Source organism: Myxocyprinus asiaticus, chromosome 48, assembly GCF_019703515.2.
Source record: "Myxocyprinus asiaticus isolate MX2 ecotype Aquarium Trade chromosome 48, UBuf_Myxa_2, whole genome shotgun sequence".
Lineage (NCBI taxonomy): Eukaryota > Metazoa > Chordata > Actinopteri > Cypriniformes > Catostomidae > Myxocyprinus > Myxocyprinus asiaticus.
This window is the reverse complement of record NC_059391.1, coordinates 12,833,754-12,853,123: the sequence shown is the minus strand read 5'-3', so window position 1 is coordinate 12,853,123 and position 19,370 is coordinate 12,833,754. Positions and strand designations below refer to the sequence as shown.

Here is a 19,370-nt window from a genome sequence, read left to right as displayed (position 1 = left end):
TGGATTCAGCACTGTGTACATAGTTGATAATTTATTTTATTTAAATTGAGAGTAAAAAACAAGTTAAATTGCGGACTGTTCATCATATAAAGTGATGTTTGCCTTCAGATGACTCGGATTATGATGCATGAGTCGCATAAACTACTTTTATGACAATTCTGGGTGCTTTCTAAAGCGTTCAAGTCAGTCCTTATGTTCTACCATTGAGCTGAATTCAGCCAACAGGACTGGATTAAATTATAATTAAATTACGCTATCTCCTTTTGTATTCCGCAGAAAAAAGAAAGTCATAAAGGTTTGGAATGACATAAGGGTAATAAAATAATGACATAATTAAATTTTTGGGTGAACTAGCAGTGGTTAGTGCGCATGGTCCAGACACACTGAGCCTTGGTGCTCATGAGCAGGGATTACTTTAACCGAAAATTCTGTCATTTACTGATTTCTGGAAACATTGACGGATAATTTCAAATGCTTTCTGTCATTTTGACAGATAAAATGAAACAAGAAAACCACTTAACCCTAGCGCATCAGTTTTGATTTTACTCTCTCTCTCACTCCTGTGGTGTGTGTGCCCTGCCCCTGTTTATTGTTTGGAATTTAGATGTGTTTAGGGTGATCGAATCTAAAGTGAACAGGCACCATCGCCATTTACATCTGATTATATTTGCGTCTCTTTTGACCACATCTGTTTGGATTTCGAGCAGAGTGTCTCTGATTTCATGACTGCATACATTAATCATTACAGTACAGTATGTCAATGTGTTACTGCATGATAAAAAAGCGCAAAAAAGTATAATAACAATAAGAAAGCGCGGAAAACACGGCTTATCGATTTAGCCAATTATACTTCCATTTAATCTTAGTGCAAACATGACATTTAGAGCAGAATTTTCCATTATTTCAATGGAGAACCTGTTTTAACTGAGCTAAAGTGCTTGATATCAGGCACATTGAAGTTCCGTTATGTCTGTACATGAGTGTTTGCACTTTTCGAATTTTCCGACCAGACGGTTATTTCTTTTTCAAGCCACACTTTGAAAAAATTTAACAATCATGTGTTATCGCAAAGTTCCGGAAAAGTTTAACAATCACGTGTTATTGCAGTGGTTGATTGACAGGTAGAATTTTCACCCTAGAAATCCTGTTTCAAAATACTCTTGCTTGAGTCAAAAACCTATTATATATGATATGTACTGTATATGCCATTATAATGGATGCAACACCCCTGAACAGTGTCAGCCCCCTCCCCCCACTTTGACCACATTTCAACCACCAATGTTTTAGTGCAGTGGTTGGACTTTTCAGATGGTCCCTTACACACCGTAGGCGAATATACAATGTACTTCAAACAAAAAACTACCCCGCTTAGAATTAACGGTCTGCCCATGAAAAAGTCTCTTTAATAGAAAAAAAATAAAAAAATAAAAAATGATAATAGCGCCGTACACTACAAAGGGTTAAGATAATCAAATCACAAAATAAGATGTGTCCCATGTGCATACAGTCTTCATACACTGAAATGCAATTTCTTTACCATAAAAACAAGAAAGAAATCAAATGCTACATTTTAAAGCTTGTATTACAGACTCACCTACATTTACACACTTTTTCCAATGTGATTATCTTCCACAGTAGCTAAACTGATAGAGTGTTGGACTTTGAGCTCGGGAGACCAAGGATCGAGCCCAATCAAGCATGCAAGCTGACAAGTGAGTCGAAAGTTTCATAGAAGTGACATGAAATGATGTGGTTGCTTGAGAAATTGACCTTTACATGTCACATTTGCTTTTAGGACACTATCGGTTAGGTTTAGGGTAAGGATGTCTGTTTTGTTCTCTTCTCATTTATCTTTTAGGACACTATCGGTTAGGTTTAGGTCTTGGTTTAGGGTAAGGATGTCTGTTTTATTCACCTTTCATTTGCTTTTAGGGCACAATTGGTTAGGGTTAGGTTAAAGTTTTATGTTATGGAGGGACCTTTTACTTATTAAAACCTCCATCTAACATTCACCTTAAAAACCATTTCACTTGCTTTTGGCGGCACTCGTTGGACATTTCACTGGGAAAATGCAGCGAAACATTTAATAAAGCACACAATTTCATTTTGCTAAATGTATTTTATGAGATCAGGCTGAATAAAGATGTGAAAGCCTAAAAAATGAAATTTACTCTGAAAGCACACTTATCTCCCCATTAGCATTAGCTAAACTCTACAAAAGAAAGAGTGCTGAGGTGAAGTTTTAAATGCAAAACTGAACCAAAATCCAAATCTTTTTTAATAGGTTAACACAATGGATTACAGGACATTGATTGGCAGTCATTTTGTCTGCAAGGGATTTTATCCAAGGGATAATTTAATGAGCCTTAGGCATGTCACATGCTGAGAACATTGTAAATAGAGAAAATGGCAATTTGATCAATTTGAATGATTTAAAATCCTTTAGCTAATTACTGCATTGAACTGCTCCATGTCCTAATTCTGTATCATGCAACTGCATTGGATACAGTGACAGGCTTCTTACAGGTGTGTTGCCTTCAAACATTTCTATGTCATACTCAGCAGATGATAAAGCAATTAGTAGAAATTTTATATTGTGCAGTGTTGTATACACTATTGGTAGAAGATGCTTTAGCAGTGTGTAGCTAGCACAGTTAAACAGTTAAAGTGCACACTTCTACATAATTCTACACCATTTTGTAGTGTAAGTAGTGCAAGTAGTAGCATGGTGTAACAGGTCTTTAGTTCTCTCTGAAGTAGGAAGCAGGAGCCGGGTGAACAATCCATGTGAGTCTTAATTTTTACACTTTTCAGCGTCAACACACACACTAATGGCTTTTCAGCACACTGATCACACGCACACACACACAGTCAGCTTTGCGCAGCTCTCTCTCTCTCCTCCGGCGATCTGGACACCCTTTTTATCCCTCTCCAGCTCTTACTGTAACACAGAACAGCTGTTAGAGATAAATTCCCACAGGTGTCAAAAATTACCATTCTCCCTCTCCCGGCCTGGCTCTCTACAGACATCGCTCGGCCACGCCCACATAACCACACACGGAAAATGCAACAAAAAGAAGTGTACTATGAGAACTTGGATGTTATTTCTTCAATGTTGGACACTTTGTCTTGAAATGTTTGCCGTTTGTTGCGGAAGGGACAGAGTAGCATGGATGTAATGCTGGTCTGACGAAACAATTGTAAATAATGAAGAATGTGGCAACTGGCGAAACTTCAGTGAAGACAGCACCTTGCAAATGTACGTTGAATTCTTTACCATAACTGTGCTTTACATGTGTGAATATGTTCATTGTTTGAGATGTAAATGTTGAAATGAGATTGGGTAATGTGCTAAAGCTAGCGGCAACACATCATGTGCGTTTGAAACATCACTTCTGTCAGCTATTAAATGGCGAATGTTTCCGTGTAGTAAAAAAAGGGTAGTTTTTTAACCAAAAATTACAATTCTGACATGATTTACTCACCCTCATGATATCCTAAACCTGAATGACTTTCTGTCTTCCATGGAACACAAAAGGAAATGTTAAAACCAGGGACTAAAAACGATTCGAGGAAAGAAAATGAACAATTTTTTTTTGCAGAACGTAACAGGAAACCAGAAAACTTGTGGCTGGTAACTGGTTAATAATGTCATTATTTTGTTCCAAAACATTTTCAATGAAACCAAAGACCAAGGAGTTTATCATAGTTAATTTACGGAATTACACCACTTCCTGTTGCCTGAAAAAAATAAGGCTTCTCTTTTACTTGAAAATTAAAAGTTTGTGCTTTAAATTCTGAAGGAAACCGCTGCATCACACATTTATTTGCCAAATTGCATGTTGTGGATGTAGCTAGCCTTCTGACAACTATATAGCCTATAATAACATATTAATGCATGGTTAATCCAGATGTTATTTTCTCGCTTATCCTGTTTCAATGTGGATACCACACTTTTTAACAAGCTTCCTCCTTTGCGGGCATTCATCTTACTGGTGTTGTCAAGTCCGCTTATTAAAAATGGCTTTCGGATTGTTTCTTTCATAAAGTCACATATAAATATTATATATAAATACTGTCAGTCCTGTTTTTTGGGTTTATTTTCAGAATACAGTCGGAATTTGGACTTGTTGGTGCTTGGCTCCCAGAGCACAGTGCATTGTATCTAACCACTAATTGCAGCTGTCTCGCTATCCCCATCTATTGTTTAAGATAAAATTATTGGAAAAAAACAAAACCAAACAAACATTATTTTAAATACTATGCTTGTTATGATTTCTATGCAGATAATTCCCCCACACAGAAAGAAATTGGTAAAAATTTCGATAAGGCAATTCGCTTAATTTGGACTTGTTTTTTCAGACCAGGTCACTTGTTTCTCTTGCGAAATCTGGCAACACTGCAACTGGTATATCACCCTTAGCACAGAGTACTGTAATATAAAAAAAGAATGTTATTACTGTTTTTTTTTTGTTTTGTTTTTTTTTTTCATTCTTACGGGTTACCATTTGGAAAGGAGGCCACAGAACAACAGAACTGGAAAGAAAAAAATACAGTTTCTGCTCAGAACAAACCGAAATGAAAAACATTTCATTTTTAGTCCCTGGTTAGAATGTTAGGGACTGGTAGCCTCAGTCACCATTCACTTTGAAGTTGCAGTGAAAGTGAATGATGTCTGAGGCTAACATTCTGAGTAAAAGATTTTCATTTTTGGGTTAACTATCCCCTTCTCTTGTCCTTAAACTTAGAACTTGACATTAATATCTGACAGCAAATCTTTGCAGTCAGAAAACTCAACACACACCATGGACATAAGACATGCAGAGAATATGTGTACAGTAAGGCACTCTCTTTTAAATCCTGGCTTCTCTTGGCAGTTGCACTAATGAGCACTGGACATATATATCCTGCTATATGAAAGAACCCAGACTAGGGTCTACAGTCCGTAGACCACCACTGAAGTCATCAACATCATAGCCCCCATATTGGCCCAGACTGACAGAGGCTGCATTCTCTATTTGTGGACCAATAACAGCAACAGTATTGCTTTGGGATCATGTTTGATCATCTCTATATATTCGATTCGACTTATATGAGTACTTTGTTTTATGCAAAGACCTTTTAACAGACTAACAAGGACTGCATACTGACTGAGTTGCCAGTGAGGAGATGTGTGCAATTTTCTGTTGCCACAATAACAGTTAGCCTATACCAAGACAGATAATAACAATCATAATAATATATATTAGCATAAAATTTGCAGATACAGTATATGCTTAAATTATTTTAGGGGCATTTCTTTTAAAATATTAATTTAGGCATTTGCTAACTTAACATTTTCTGCTTTATATATAGACATAATCAAATGACTCCTACTGACAGAAATGAATGTGATATTATTAAAAACAACACAATTTTGTTCTGCCTTTAAAAATAATTGCAAAACACTGCTGAAAAGACTAGTTTACTGTAGACCAGCATGAACTTCTTTCTGTCCAGGGTGGTGTTTGGTGCTGGTTTATCTTGTGGACCAGCATACCTGTAAAAACCTAGTTAGTGAAGCAGAACAAAAAGGACATTTTTGAAACTAATCTTGTTAAGAAGCCTGGTGGAGGCACCAGAGACTATTTAGCAGAGACTAGCCACTTCTTTTAAAATTAATGGGAGAAATTGTAATGCCCAACGGTCAACAAATGTAGAATATGAAGTCCCACCATACAGGTAAAAGAGCCAATCACCTTTCAGAGACAGACATCACCTGTCAATTAACTTGAGTACGTGCATGCACATTAGCAATATAAGCGGGGAAAATTGCTTTATTTCTTTATTTTTTTTAGAGTAATCTGAGGTAAAGAAGCACAATTTATGATACCAGTGTTATCAGATTTTACTGCTGATTTGAAATATGTTCCATGATCATAATCTTGACCAACCGTTTGGAGATTTCGGTATTTCTCCATTCAAGAAGATAGGAGCTGCACTTGTATGCCACTTGTTTAGAAAAATCACTGCAAAGCCTACCAAAGTGTGTTCCAAAGATGGCTGCTGATTGGACTGACTTGCTAAAAAGACTTTGGAGGCACCCAAGGACATCTATAACACCTGGAGAGAGCTATTTATTAGCATTCCCATTCATTCTCAATGGCAGTTGCTCAGCTGATGCATGAACTATGCAAACTGCATTTAAAGTTTTGAGCCAATTGTGAACATTGTGACTAATCACTCTGGTATTCACTAGACATAACACGCCACCAAAAGATGTCAACTCATTACCAAAAGTGAGCCGCAGGGGCCATTATAGTTTCTATTAAAACCAATACAATTCCCATTATAACCATTAAAACCATTAGAATTTATTTAGAACGGTTATTAGAGATTCATTAGAATTGTTTTCTAATGGTAAGTGAGGATTTCATTTGCTCTTTTTTTCAGCAGGCAAATGACATCATGCCAATGCTGATTGGCTGATGGCACTGCACCCCGTTTATCATTTTTTATAATGGCTTATCGTATTTTCGGTTATACACCCTTGATTAATATATCCTGGATCTAACAGTGTCTGATAACAGGAGGTTTACCAAGATAAAGTGATTAGTATCGAAGTCCCTTTACGGCAAGTCAGGTCACTCGGCGGCCATGTTCGTAATGCCTCCGGGCAGCAAATTTTCGAAACGTAGGATGGCAGGGGAAGAGTCATTTATATTTATGAAGATTGGACAAATCAGTAATATTCATCAGGAATGAGCTTCTTGAGGAGTCGGAGAAATTATAACCTGACCCTAACTCTGACCCTAGCCCTTAAACCTAATCTTTACCAACCAGGTAGTGCTTTACTCATAAATATTAATGAGTCTGCCCTTGCCATCCTACGTTTAGGAAATCTGCCTCTGGGCAGCCTGCGGGACACTATTTTCAATGGATACAAGTACACCTCTACATTTACTTGAATTGCGAATGACTGAAATCTCTAAAATGGCTGGTCAAGATTACAAGCAAATAACATTTATATCATAAATTAGCCCAGCTAATGCTCATGCATGTTCTCGATGAAAACTGACAGGCGATGTCTCTATCAAAAGAGGGATTGGCTCATTTGTACATTTTAAACATTTGTCAAAAATACTACTCTTTTCTTTAAAACTTTTTTTTTTTAATCTTAATGCATCTTTACAGAAAGATATAATAGACTCACCCGCTCTGCAGACTGTGCTGTCCCAAAGAAAATGGGAATGAAAGCTAGCCAGATGATACATGTAGTGTACATGGTAAATCCAATAGGTTTGGCCTCATTGAAGGTCTCCGGCACTCCCCTGGTCTTGATTGCATAAACAGTGCATGTGACCATCAAGAGGATACTATACCCCAGTGAGCAGATAAGCGACAGGTCTGAGATATCGCACTTAAGCACTCCGCGGGCGTTTTCTGGGTGCTGTGTGCGTTGCTCACCATAATCCACAATGGTGTGAGGTGGGTCGGCCACAAACCAAACAAACACACCCATTAACTGAACCGATATCAGACTGAAGGTGATGACAAGCTGGGAGGCGGGGCTAATAAAACGTGGCGCCGCTACCGAGCACTTGCCCTGCTCAAAGATCCGATGGATGCGGTTTGTTTTGGTTAGCAAAGCGGCGTAGCTGAAACACATGCCCAGACCCAAGAAGATCCTACGGAAGGAGCAAACAATGACTCCGGGTGCTGCAATCATTGGGAATGTGATTACGTAGCATAGGAAAATTCCAGTTAGCAGCATGTAGCTCATCTCCCTTCCAGAGGCTCGTACGATAGGTGTGTCGTTGTAGCGTACGAATGTTGCCACCACGAACGTAGTGGCAAGGATTCCAAGGATGGCAATGAAGACGGGTACCACGGCCCAGGGTGAGTGCCACTCCAGCTTTATGATGGGAATGGGCTGGCAGCCAGTGCGGTTTTGATCTGGGCTTTGCTCGTACGGGCAGAGCTGGCATGTGAACTCGCTGGCCTGGTAGTGGTAGCCCTCGCAACGCTCGCAGTGCCAGCAGCAGGGCACTCCCTTCACAACCTTCTTTCGCTCACCAGTTTGACAGGGCAGGCTGCATACAGATGGGGGCAGGGATGAATCCCCACTTGCCCACTGCATGACATCTATCTGAAGAGAGACAGCATTATCATATTATTCTGGGAATTGTCAAAAAGCATTTACATTAAAAAACATTACATTTCAAAATAAAATCAAAAACTAGTTATTTATATTTTAACTAGGGCTTAATTGAGTTTAATTTATTTTAACTGAATTTATTTATTATATAAAATATATGTATAACACGTTATATTTTATAACATGTCTCAGAATGTAATACAGAATTTTCCTACCATCGGAGCAATATACCTTATTCATAGCAGTGCCACCTTAAATTTTTGACGGGAATGACAACGAGGCTGTGAGGGATTGATAGACGTACAGTCTATTCAATGGGCTGTACAGTTGTTTAAAAATTATTTTGATTTTTCCACTGATGAAACATTTAGAAAATATATTTCCATTAATTTTAGTACACAAAAAAACTCCAGAAAACATGAGTTGTGGAAAATATGTGATCTAGGAGCTTTTTGATAGGTTTATACACTGGATGCCATTGAAGAGATGGTGATGCTGTGAATAAGGTCTATTCATGCTTGAAGTAGCACCTTCATGTTTTTACTAGTCACTCCAGCTAAACAGGCAATGCGCAGCTGTACAGGCAACAAACCACCCTGACAGCAGACAGCACAAGATGAGGAAGTATTCTTACTTTCAAACACAGCTGGACAGAGCGCAACTCCGAATGCAGGAGTCTCCAGACATTCTACATTTCAAACTACGTTTAACTTGACACAGCTTCCTAAAACTCTGTTTCCCCTTCTGTCACTCACTCGACGTTGTTTCGATGTAGTGACACTAGGGGTCGCTCTTGGGAGCCCCAAAACACCTCTGATCTTTGAGAAAAGGCCAATGGGAATTGGCGAGTGGAATTTGCATACCACTCCCCCGGACATACGGGTATAAAAGGAGCTGGAATGCAACCACTCATTCAGATTTTTTCTTCGGAGCCAAGCAGTTGTGTTTCAGCGAGCTGAATTCCTCCTCCAATCCATTCACCTCGCGAAGCGGATGAGCTTTCGATTACAGCATCGGAGAGCGGGCTGGTTCAGTCTGACGCCATGCGCAGCTGACGGCCATGCTTGCCCGGGCGACTGCGAGCGTCGGGCTGGAGTGGAATCCTCTGCTCCCCCTGAACCCTCGCGGTTCGATGATTGGATCCGGGGCTCCGAGCACCGCTCATGGCCATGCAACGCCCCCGTACCTTTCTTCCTGGAAGTGCACGATGAGCTCACACGATCATGGCGGACACCTTTTACTACCCGGACCCGGTCTCTGAGCTTCTCCACTCTCACTACCCTCGACAGTGGGGCTGCCAGGGGGTACTTGGCGATTCCCCAGGTGGATAAGGTGATTGCGGTGCACCTGTGCCCGCAGAGCGCCTCCACCTTGAGGAGTCGTCCAAGACTCCCATCCAAGGCCTGTAGGTTTATGTCATCACTGGCGACTAAGGCCTACAGTGCCACTGGACAGGCCGCCTCCGCCCTGCATGCCACGGCTCTCCTGCAAGTGCACCAAGCTGAGGCGCTCAGAGAACTGCTCGCTCTGGTATTCCCTGACCGAGGCTCCCCTCAGCACAGATGTGCTGGCACACAGCTGGCCCCTGGGGCTATGCAAGTATGTGTTCCCCCCAGTGAGCCTGAATGCCTTGAAGTGACATCTATTCGCTAAGTGGTGTTCTTCCAAATGCGAAGACCCCCAAAAATGCAGATCAGTGCTTTCCTTCCTGCAGGAGAAGCTGGAGGGGCAGCTGTCCTCCTCCACCTTGAAGGTGTATGTAGCCGCTATATCGGCACATCACAATGCAGTAGACAGTAAGTATTTAGGGAAGCATGACTTGACCATCAGGTTCCTGAGAAGCGCAAGGAGGTTAAATCCCCCTAGATCGTGTCTCATCCCCTCTTGGGACCTCTCCGTGGTCCTTCCGGGCCTACGGGGAGCTCCATTTGAGCCCCTAGAGTCAGCTGAGCTAAAGGTGCTCTCTTTGAAGACTGCCCTCCTGACAGTGCTCACCTCCATCAAGAGGGTAGGGGACCTGCAGGCGTTCTCTGTCAGCGAAAAACATGCCTGGAGTTCGGTCCGGGTGACTCTAACGTAATCCTGAGACCCCGACCGAGCTATATGCCCAAGTTTCCCATGACCCTGTTTAGGGATCAGGTGGTGAACCTGCAAGCGAAGCTGCCCCAGGAGGAGGCAGACCCAGCCTTATCGTTGCTGTATTCGATGCGTGCTTTGCGCATCTATTTGGATCAACGCAGAGCTCTAGACGCTCTAAGCAGCACTTTGTCTGCTTTGGTGGACAGCGGAAAGGGAGTGCTGTCTCCAAACAGAGGATCACCCACTGGGTTATTGATGCCATCGCTATGGCATATCATGCCCAGGACGTGCTGCCCCCCTTGGGGCTACGAGCCCATTCCACTAGGAGTGTGGTGACCTCCTGGGCTCTGACCAATGGTGCCTCTTTAGCAGACATCTGCAGAGCAGCGGGCTGGGCAACACTCAACACCTTTGCAAGATTCTATAATCTCCGGTTGAGCCGGTCTCGTCCCGTGTGTTGTCAGGTATGAACAGGTAAGTTCCGGAACAGCTGGCCAGGTGTACCGCTTGCGCATATGCCTTTCCCCTCCGCTGAGGTGAAGATGTGCGCTTTTTACCCCCAGTCGTGTTCACGAAGTCGTGGATCCTGGATGTCCTTCCTCCTTAGCCCTGTGGCAGGCGAGTTTATGGAGAAACTCGCTGCCAGCCCAGTACGTGTGCTAACCCGGGCGGGGTGTGGTCTCCGTGGTGTCCTCTGTCCTCCCTTGGGAGGGACACCCCTGATGCGGACCTTATATTGCCCCCAGCTGAACGATTTAGTTCCTTTTGGGGAGAAAAAAGAGAAGAGGCTGCGGCTGGTTCAGCCGGTCCCTAATTTTGGGCAGTCGACTTTTCTCAAAGATCAGAGGTGTTTTGGGGCTCCCAAGAGCGACCCCTAGTGTCACTACATCAACACAACGTCTCGTTCCCTCCATCAGGGAACGGAGGTTACAACAGTAACTGAGACGGTTTATGATATGACACAACCAAAGTAAGACCCTATAGGAGCTTCTGTCAGATGCATGTGCACATCATTAGAAAAGCCCTTATGATAATCTACATTGGACAGATTGACAAATTAAATTATAAAATGGATTGTTGTGGACTGTAGGCCAATGATAGGCTTATGTTCAATGATATGTAAATAAACAATATATCTCCTCTTAAAGCCATTTTCTGTACTGCCTAATCAATGTTTAACTTGTCTGACACAAAAATTTAATGAATTTTAATGATCTGAATGATTATATTTATTATATATTTATAATACTATATGTATGAAATTATTTATAGCAGACATTCCAAGCTGTTCTTTTCTATGCAATGAAAGTGAAAGTTGACCATGTCTGTCAAGCAGAGAACAATGACTTTCAGTCTTTTTCAGACTGTTCCTCACACATAGCTATCATATGGCTTCAGAAGACTTGGAATACAGTGAATAAGTCATATGGAATACTTTTATTGTGCTTTTTTGTCCTTTCAGGAGCTTGACAGCAATGGTCCCCAGCTCAGATATTCTGCTAAACTTATCATTTAATGTTCCATGGAAGAAACAAAGTAATTGGATAAAAAGTCATAGAACAACATGAGGAAGAATATTGAGGATTGATTTTTCATTTTGGGGTTTTTGACAACCAGAAAGTGTCCAAATATTTTTTTTAAACCTAATAAAAATATCCATATTTTAAAATCTATAAAAGAGTTTAATACGCATGCTCAGGGAGTGTTATACACTTGTGGGTCTGTTAAAGAACATCGGTTGTTCAGACCAGTATCTCAGATGGGCTATATTTAAAATATCCTGTGTACAACCTTAAAAAAAAAAACAAAAAAAAAAAAACAGATTTGAGCAGAAAATCAGATTTGGGTCACATTCAGCTGCGGTGTGAATGTAGTGTGTTCTTTGTCCTGTATTTGCTCAGTCCTTGTGGTGTCCTCTTGTCTGAGCTTGTTTTTCTGTCGTCCTGGTTAGTTCTTGTTTTCTCAGGTATTTTGTCAGTTTTGCTTTTCATTTTTTCTACCCACTTGTGGGTTGTTTTGTTTTTGCCCTGTTTTTGCCTGGGCCTTTTGTATTATGAGTTTTTCCTTAAATCAAATTTTTCAGTTTGAAACTCTCTGGTTCTTCATCAGCAAACCCTGACATGTATGTCAGCACCTACAGAGGTCATGTTAACTTCGATGGAGCCAAAATTACTTAAAGGGATAGTTCACCCAAAAATGAAAATTCTCTCATAATTTACTCACCCTCATGCCATGCCAGACGTGTATGACTTTCTTTCTTCTGCTGAACTCAAATAAACATTTTTAGAAGACAATTTCAGCTCTGTAAGTCCATACAGTGCAGTGCAAGGTGCCAACATTTTGAAGCTCCAAAATCCACATAAGGGCAACATAAAAGTAATCCATATGACTCTGGTGGTTAAATACATACCTTCAGAAGTGATATGATCAATAATTACATTCTTTTTACTTCACTTTCACTTTCTCCTTCTTCTGTTTTTGGTGATTCACATTCTTTGTGCATATCACCCCCTACTGGGCAGGGAGGAAAATTTATGACAAAAAATGACTTAAAAATGTATCTGTTTCTCATACATACCTATAATATCATGTCTGAACACATGTATTTAACCACTGGAGTCATATGGATTACTTTTATGCTCCCTTTATGTGGGAGCTTCAAAATGTTGGCACCCATTCACTTGCATTGTATGGACCTACAGAGCTGAAATATTCATCTAAAAATCTTAATTTGTGTTCTACTGAAGAAAGAAAGTCATACACATCTGGGGTGGTGTGAGGGTGAGTAAATCATGAGAGAATTTTCATTTTTGGGTGAACAATCCCTTTAAATTAACTCTATGGATGTTCATTCAGCACCACCAATTTTACAATATAACTGCCATCATCAGTATGACTGTGACAATTGTCTACACCGTAATCATCATAACAATATACTACATTAAGTCACCTTTAAATTTCTGTACACCGAAGATGGAACAAAGTCAGTCCTTACATTTAAATGCAGCTGATCTGTCCAGTGGCCGATGATTCTGTACTCTGCTGACCTATTGGTTATCTGATACTGATAGATGTCATAACGTCCAGGGGCATCTCCATTCTCATTAAACACAACAGGGGTCTTGGCACTTCCTGTCCAAAGAGAGGAAACAAAATTATGATTGACATTACTGTAACATTTCTCTATTGTGCGCAATATTGAATCAGACGCCCTTGGCAACATAATCTCCCATGGCTGAGATGAATCTGTAATACATTACTGGAGACATAAAAAGCATCAGGGTTTCTGCGAAACAAAATAAGCATAATATTCAGGATCCATTCAAGCAACAAAGTGAACAAATTACAGTCAATGATAAACTAAAAATGAAGTCAGGGTCATTGTCTAAACATAACTCTAACGAAACCACCAACAAGGCATGAGTGGATTCATTTGTTATCTGTTTTTATTAGGGCTAACAGTTAAGCACGTAATTTAGTACAATTAATAAAAAAAAAGTCAAGCAGAACAAAATAAGTAAAGAGCCGTTTACACAGGACACATTCTTGTGATCAAAAACAGCTAGATGGAACAGAACGCGAAGGTCTTGGGATGTATTTTTAAACACTGAACTCTTGTAATATGACATCTTAAAAACACGGCTCTCATGCTGTGAGACACTAAAGAACAGTGAGAAACAACACAACAGTCAAATACGTCCTTTTGTTACATATGTAAATAGACCAAAAAATAAAACTATAGTTTTACTCTAAGAAGAAACTATACTCTAAGAAGAAAAGGTTCAAAAATGAACATTTTGAGGTTCCTGGAGATTTCAACTGAAGGGGAACCTTAAAGGTTCATTTTTGAACCTTTTCAAAAAGGTTTCAATTGGAACCATCTCTCAGGTGCATTAAAGATCCATCAGAGTTCCTTTTTGAACCCGTTTCTAGACATCCTGTATGGCATTATTATTATACATTCATACCTCAATCCCATTTCACAACACAGACACAGAACCATGATTCTCCATGAAATGTTTATTGCATACATATAAAATCTAAGCACAGGACACAGAGAAAAAAACACTGAGAACAATCAGAGGCACACTGAAAATACAACAAATACTTTTTTAATAAAAATACAAAAAAATCTCTATATGTACTCATACATTTCATAAACTTTAATAAATTTAACTCAACATTTAACAGAACATAACTGAATATTTATAATGTTTATAAAAAGATAACCCATTCCACATCATGTATCTCCATACATATTCATTAATTTAAACAAAAAATTGGCCATTTTAATTACTGTGGGTGGCGTTTTGGCATTATGGTACATTAAATACTTTTCAATACATTTCAGAGTGTTTCTCATCTTTGAAGCATATTCATTGTTGAAGATGAAGTAGATTGCCATTAGAACCACTAGAGCCATGGTGATATCTTCTACTTTGCAGACCTTCTCACATTTCTAAAAGAGTCTCTGCCTCCAAGGGACTTCCCTTTATATATAAGGGTTGGGTGTACTTGGTTCCTAAACAAGAAGAGGATAATGTGATAAAAGGCTAATGTTTAGTGGTCAAAGTGGTCATATTGCAAAAAATAAAATACCTTTTGAAATTAAACTTCATAAAATGTAATTCATATTAAAGGTGCTATAAGTGATTTTAGCATTCTGAAGCTTTCACGTGACTGAGCAGTTGAATTAGCCACGCCCCCTCATTCCAAAACCCGCCCTCCAAAGATAATTTTGAGACCAAAACCGAGCAAAAGAGCAGCATTGTTTGTTCCTGTGGATGTCAAATACAACAGTGGCACAATAGCGCCTTCAACTGACAAACATTATGAATCATAGCCTCAATGATCCGCTTCAAATACAACACTATGAGAGCGAGCAAAATGATTGACAGGTGAAAAGCATCAATGTCCACGGCCCACAGACACATTTTTGTTTGCTGTTTACAAAGTCTACAGCTGTTACAGAGACCAGTGAGATATCTCAGGAAACGTATTTCATTAATATCTTTAAAGTAGGAAAACATTTTTTGCATACTTTTCCATAACAAAAATTGCTTACAGCACCTTTAAACTTTCAAAAATCAAAACTTCCCAATTCAAAAATAGGTCTTTAAGAAATCTGTGACTTTGTGACATCACATGGGTGAATACTGTATAGCCTACATTAACACATGGCTGCCCAGATTTACACATCAGTAATGCTTATTTGGTGTTTAGCAACATGGATTGACTAGTCATGGTTTAGTAATATGGAGGAAATATGACAGATGCTTTTTCCTAAACACCAGAAGAAGAAAGTAATACAGTTGGCAATTAACTAATGATAAGAGTAAGATCTGCTGAAAGTTCACCAAATGGTGGGTTGTTTATTACTCCCGGCATTAGAAATGAGTGGCAGAAATGTATTGTTAATCAAGGTCCTTGATCACGTCAGTCGGACCTTAACTGTTTGTGGATCACATTTAACTGCAGATTGTTTTATGAACTTGTCACAATGTAATACTGGTTTAGAAAAGAGGCTGTTATTTAAAGATGGGGTAGTTCAAACTATATTAGCAAACCAGCAGCCTGAGAAAGTGCTGTTATTCATTTTAAGAAAATAAATCTCCACTCTCCTCATCAAGTCTTTTTGTATTGCCATAGGAAAGTTTGGTAGCTGATAGTTTGCTGGCCACCCTGTTTGAGCAATTGTGTTGCGATTGACCCATGTGAAAAACCAAATGAAGTCCTACAGAAAAGAATACAGAGAAGTTTATATCTGTATGTTACAAACACCAAACCATTTCAATGATTCTTTTGGTTATTGTAAAGTTTTTCAGACATAGTAATATCAAGATGTAATACACTTACTCACGATTGATGTGTGGGTCTTGGTAGGCATCTCAGTCTTTAGGTTTTCCTGTAATCTTATTAATTTTATTTGATCCTTCATTTTAGGGAATATTTTTGCAATCATTGTTTCAGTTATGTTTATTAAAGTGTCCCCATCAATTTAATTCTCTGTTAAAACAACAGGAGTAAATAGGAGTAAAAGACGATCATGCCCAAAAAATTGCTTTCTGGATAGTATATTGGTGCACAGACATATATACTAGTGTTTAGAAATGCTGTGTCACAGGGAAATCAAAAAATTTCCGTCTAGGTCTTTATACGTGTCCAGTCCATGGTAAGTTAACTCTTCCCCTACTCCAAGGGCACACCGAGATGTTTCAGTTATTTTGTATGCATGTAGATGACTGTCAAATATGAATGGAGTATTTTTCCAAACAAATCAAATCAAATCAATCAAATCAAATCACTTTTATTGTCACACAACCATATACACAAGTGCAAAAGTGTGTGAAATTCTTGGGTGCAGTTCAGAGCAACATAGTAGTCGTGACAGTGATGGGACATATACCAATTTACAATAAACATCAGATTTACAACACAATTTAAAATCTAATATACATATAATTACACAAAACAATATACAAATAATAACATACAATGTACAGTATACAATACACACAATATAGAATACACATTATACAATAAAATATATATATATAAAATATACACTAGGTAGTATTGTACTGTATTGACATTCAGGCTGTCAGTTGATAGTAAGTTGCCAGTGTGTTGTTAAGAGAGAATATAATATAATAATAATATAATTTATGACAGTCTGGTGTGAGATATAAGAGTAAGAGTAATAAAGTGCAGTGCTGATGTATTTTGATTGTGGGAGATCAGGAGTTCAAAAGTCTGATTGCTTGGGGGAAGAAGCTATCATGAAGTTGGCTGGTGCGGGTCCTGATGCTGCGATACCGCCTGCCTGATGGTAACAGTGAGAACGGCCCATGGCTTGGGTGGCTGGAGTCTCTGATGATCCTCCGAGCTTTTTTCACACACTGCCTGGTATGTATGTCCTGGAGGGAGGGAGGGAAGCTCACCTCCAATGATGTGTCTGGCAGTTCGCACCACCCTTTGCAGTGCTTTGCAGTTGTGGGCGGTGCTATTGCCGTACCAGGTGGAGATGCAGCCAGTCAGGATGCTCTCTACAGTGCAGGTGTAGAACCGTGTGAGGATGTGGCAGTTCATTCCAAACTTCCTCAGCCATCTCAGGAAGAAGAGGCGCTGATGAGCCTTCTTCACAATGGCTTCAGTGTGGATGGACCATGTGAGTTCCTCTGTGATGTGGACACCGAGGAACTTGAAGCTGCTGACTCTCTCCACTGGTGCTCCATTGATGGTGATGGGACTGTGTTCTCTGTCTTTTCTCCTAAAGTCCACCACAAGCTCCTTTGTCTTACTGACGTTGAGGGAGAGGTTGTGCTCCTGACACCAGTGTGTCAGAGTGTGCACCTCCTCTCTGTAGGCTGTTTCATCATTGTCAATGATCAGACCTACCACCGTCGTACCATCCGCAAATTTAATGATGGCATTGGAGCTTTGTGTTGCCACACAGTCATGTGTGTACAGGGAATACAGGAGTGGGCTGAGAACACAGCCCTGCGGGGCTCCAGTGTTGAGGGTCAGTGATGAGGAGATGTTGCTGCCCATTCTAACCACCTGGCGTCTGCTTGACAGGAAGTCCAGGATCCAGCTGCACAGCGAGCTGTTTAAGCAGTGATAATGACCGCTGTGAATTCCCTCGGTAGCCAGAATGGTCGACACAGAAGCATGAGAAATTCCAGATCAGGAGAGCAGAAAGACTTGATAGAATGTACGATCCTCTGATCACACCAGGATTTGTTAATCATAAAACATACACCACCACCTCTGCTTTTACCTAAGAGGTCTTTCGCTCTGTCCGCTCGGTGCACGGAGATGTGCCAACCTTTGATCCCAATGTGGCCAAAACTAGAGAGGGCAGGTTGTTTGATGGGACTTCACAGGATCCTGAGGCATTGCACAATTCATGCCCAATGTTTTTCTCCTGAGCTTGCTCCCAGCACTATCTCAGCTGATGCCTTTTAGCAAGTGTTTTGGTGATGTTCCTGAAGTTGCAAACAACATTAGACACCTTCTTGAAATACTGGTCTTTTGCCTCAAAGCGCATACAAGACAAATTAACTAATGGACCATATTTCAGCATAAGTGGGGTAGTGCACTAAAAAATACATTTTTGGAATGACACCATCAGGGAAGATTGAATGAAATGTTGTTAAAAATTCTGAAATATTCTCCTCCAGATAGGGTATCCATGATCTTCTAACAACTGGGGCCATGATCACATCTACCACTTCTTGCAGTAAAAGGTAGCAGTTCCAATACTTGTAAAAGGACATAAGAGCCATCCATCAGTGGTAGCAGTTAAAACAATGTCCAGGTTTCTGAAGCTATCCAGAGAGATGACCTCTGCTTCGCAACATTCTCTCAGTCAAGATTTGGGGCTTTTATGTTTTGTCATTTACAGAATATGAAAAATTTCCAATTTCAGTTCAGTTGAGCTAGGGTGAAATGTTTATCTTGGATAAGCCGATGAAGAATCCACCTCAAAACATTAGGGATGACTCCTTCCAAAATGTCATGCATCACATCAGGTGGAAACAAGTGAGTTATCAATGTAGGAGCATGGTAAAGAGATGAGAAACAGCACTCTCTTAGCACACCATAAACAGCCCCATGATCATGATTTTCACAGACAGCTTGCAGGTGGTATTTGTAGTTAGAACTGTCTCTTAGAGTAAAGTCATCTTCCCTGAATTTGGCAGTGATGTCTTCTTTTGTGGCCATGCAGAACCGACATATTCTTTCGTGAGAAAAAAATATTTTCAACCCAATCAAAGAATGAGCTGAAAGATTGTCTGCTGATATGGTGACTATTGTACCAAAGAACCTTCTGCTTTCCCCACCACATGACAGACACTCCTTCAGTCTCAAGACATGTTACTTCTTTAATCAAAGGCTGAAATAGATTGTTGTAGTTGGTAAGGTCTTCTTCAATAAACCAATGTCTGATTAAAGAAGAAATGTAGATATTCTCAAGTTCTGGATTTTGGATGTTGTCTGCCTTATTGTCTACGACAGACAAACACTTTTGGACATTGGTTCTGCAATTACACACCGTAAACCGGACTTCAAATTCCTCAATGCCGACCCGCTGTTTACAAACACACCAGCGGAGCCCTTTGTCTGTGCTGCCCGGCCGCGGAAACGCAAA

The 19,370-nt window shown here is 40.1% G+C and overlaps 1 protein-coding gene across 2 annotated transcripts in view; it reads right to left on the bottom strand.

Annotated features, from left to right (window-relative positions):
• The window catches only part of LOC127437735 (metabotropic glutamate receptor 8-like), a 272,494-nt gene that overhangs the window by 14,370 nt on the left and 238,754 nt on the right, over positions 1–19,370 (bottom strand). For both annotated transcript variants that reach the window (XM_051692852.1, XM_051692851.1), the window contains exons 8-9: positions 13,212–13,348; positions 7,193–8,128 (exon numbers count right to left, since the gene is read on the bottom strand). In XM_051692852.1, the coding sequence (XP_051548812.1) occupies positions 7,193–8,128; positions 13,212–13,348 (1,073 nt within the window). The remainder of the gene's footprint in view (positions 1–7,192; positions 8,129–13,211; positions 13,349–19,370) is intronic.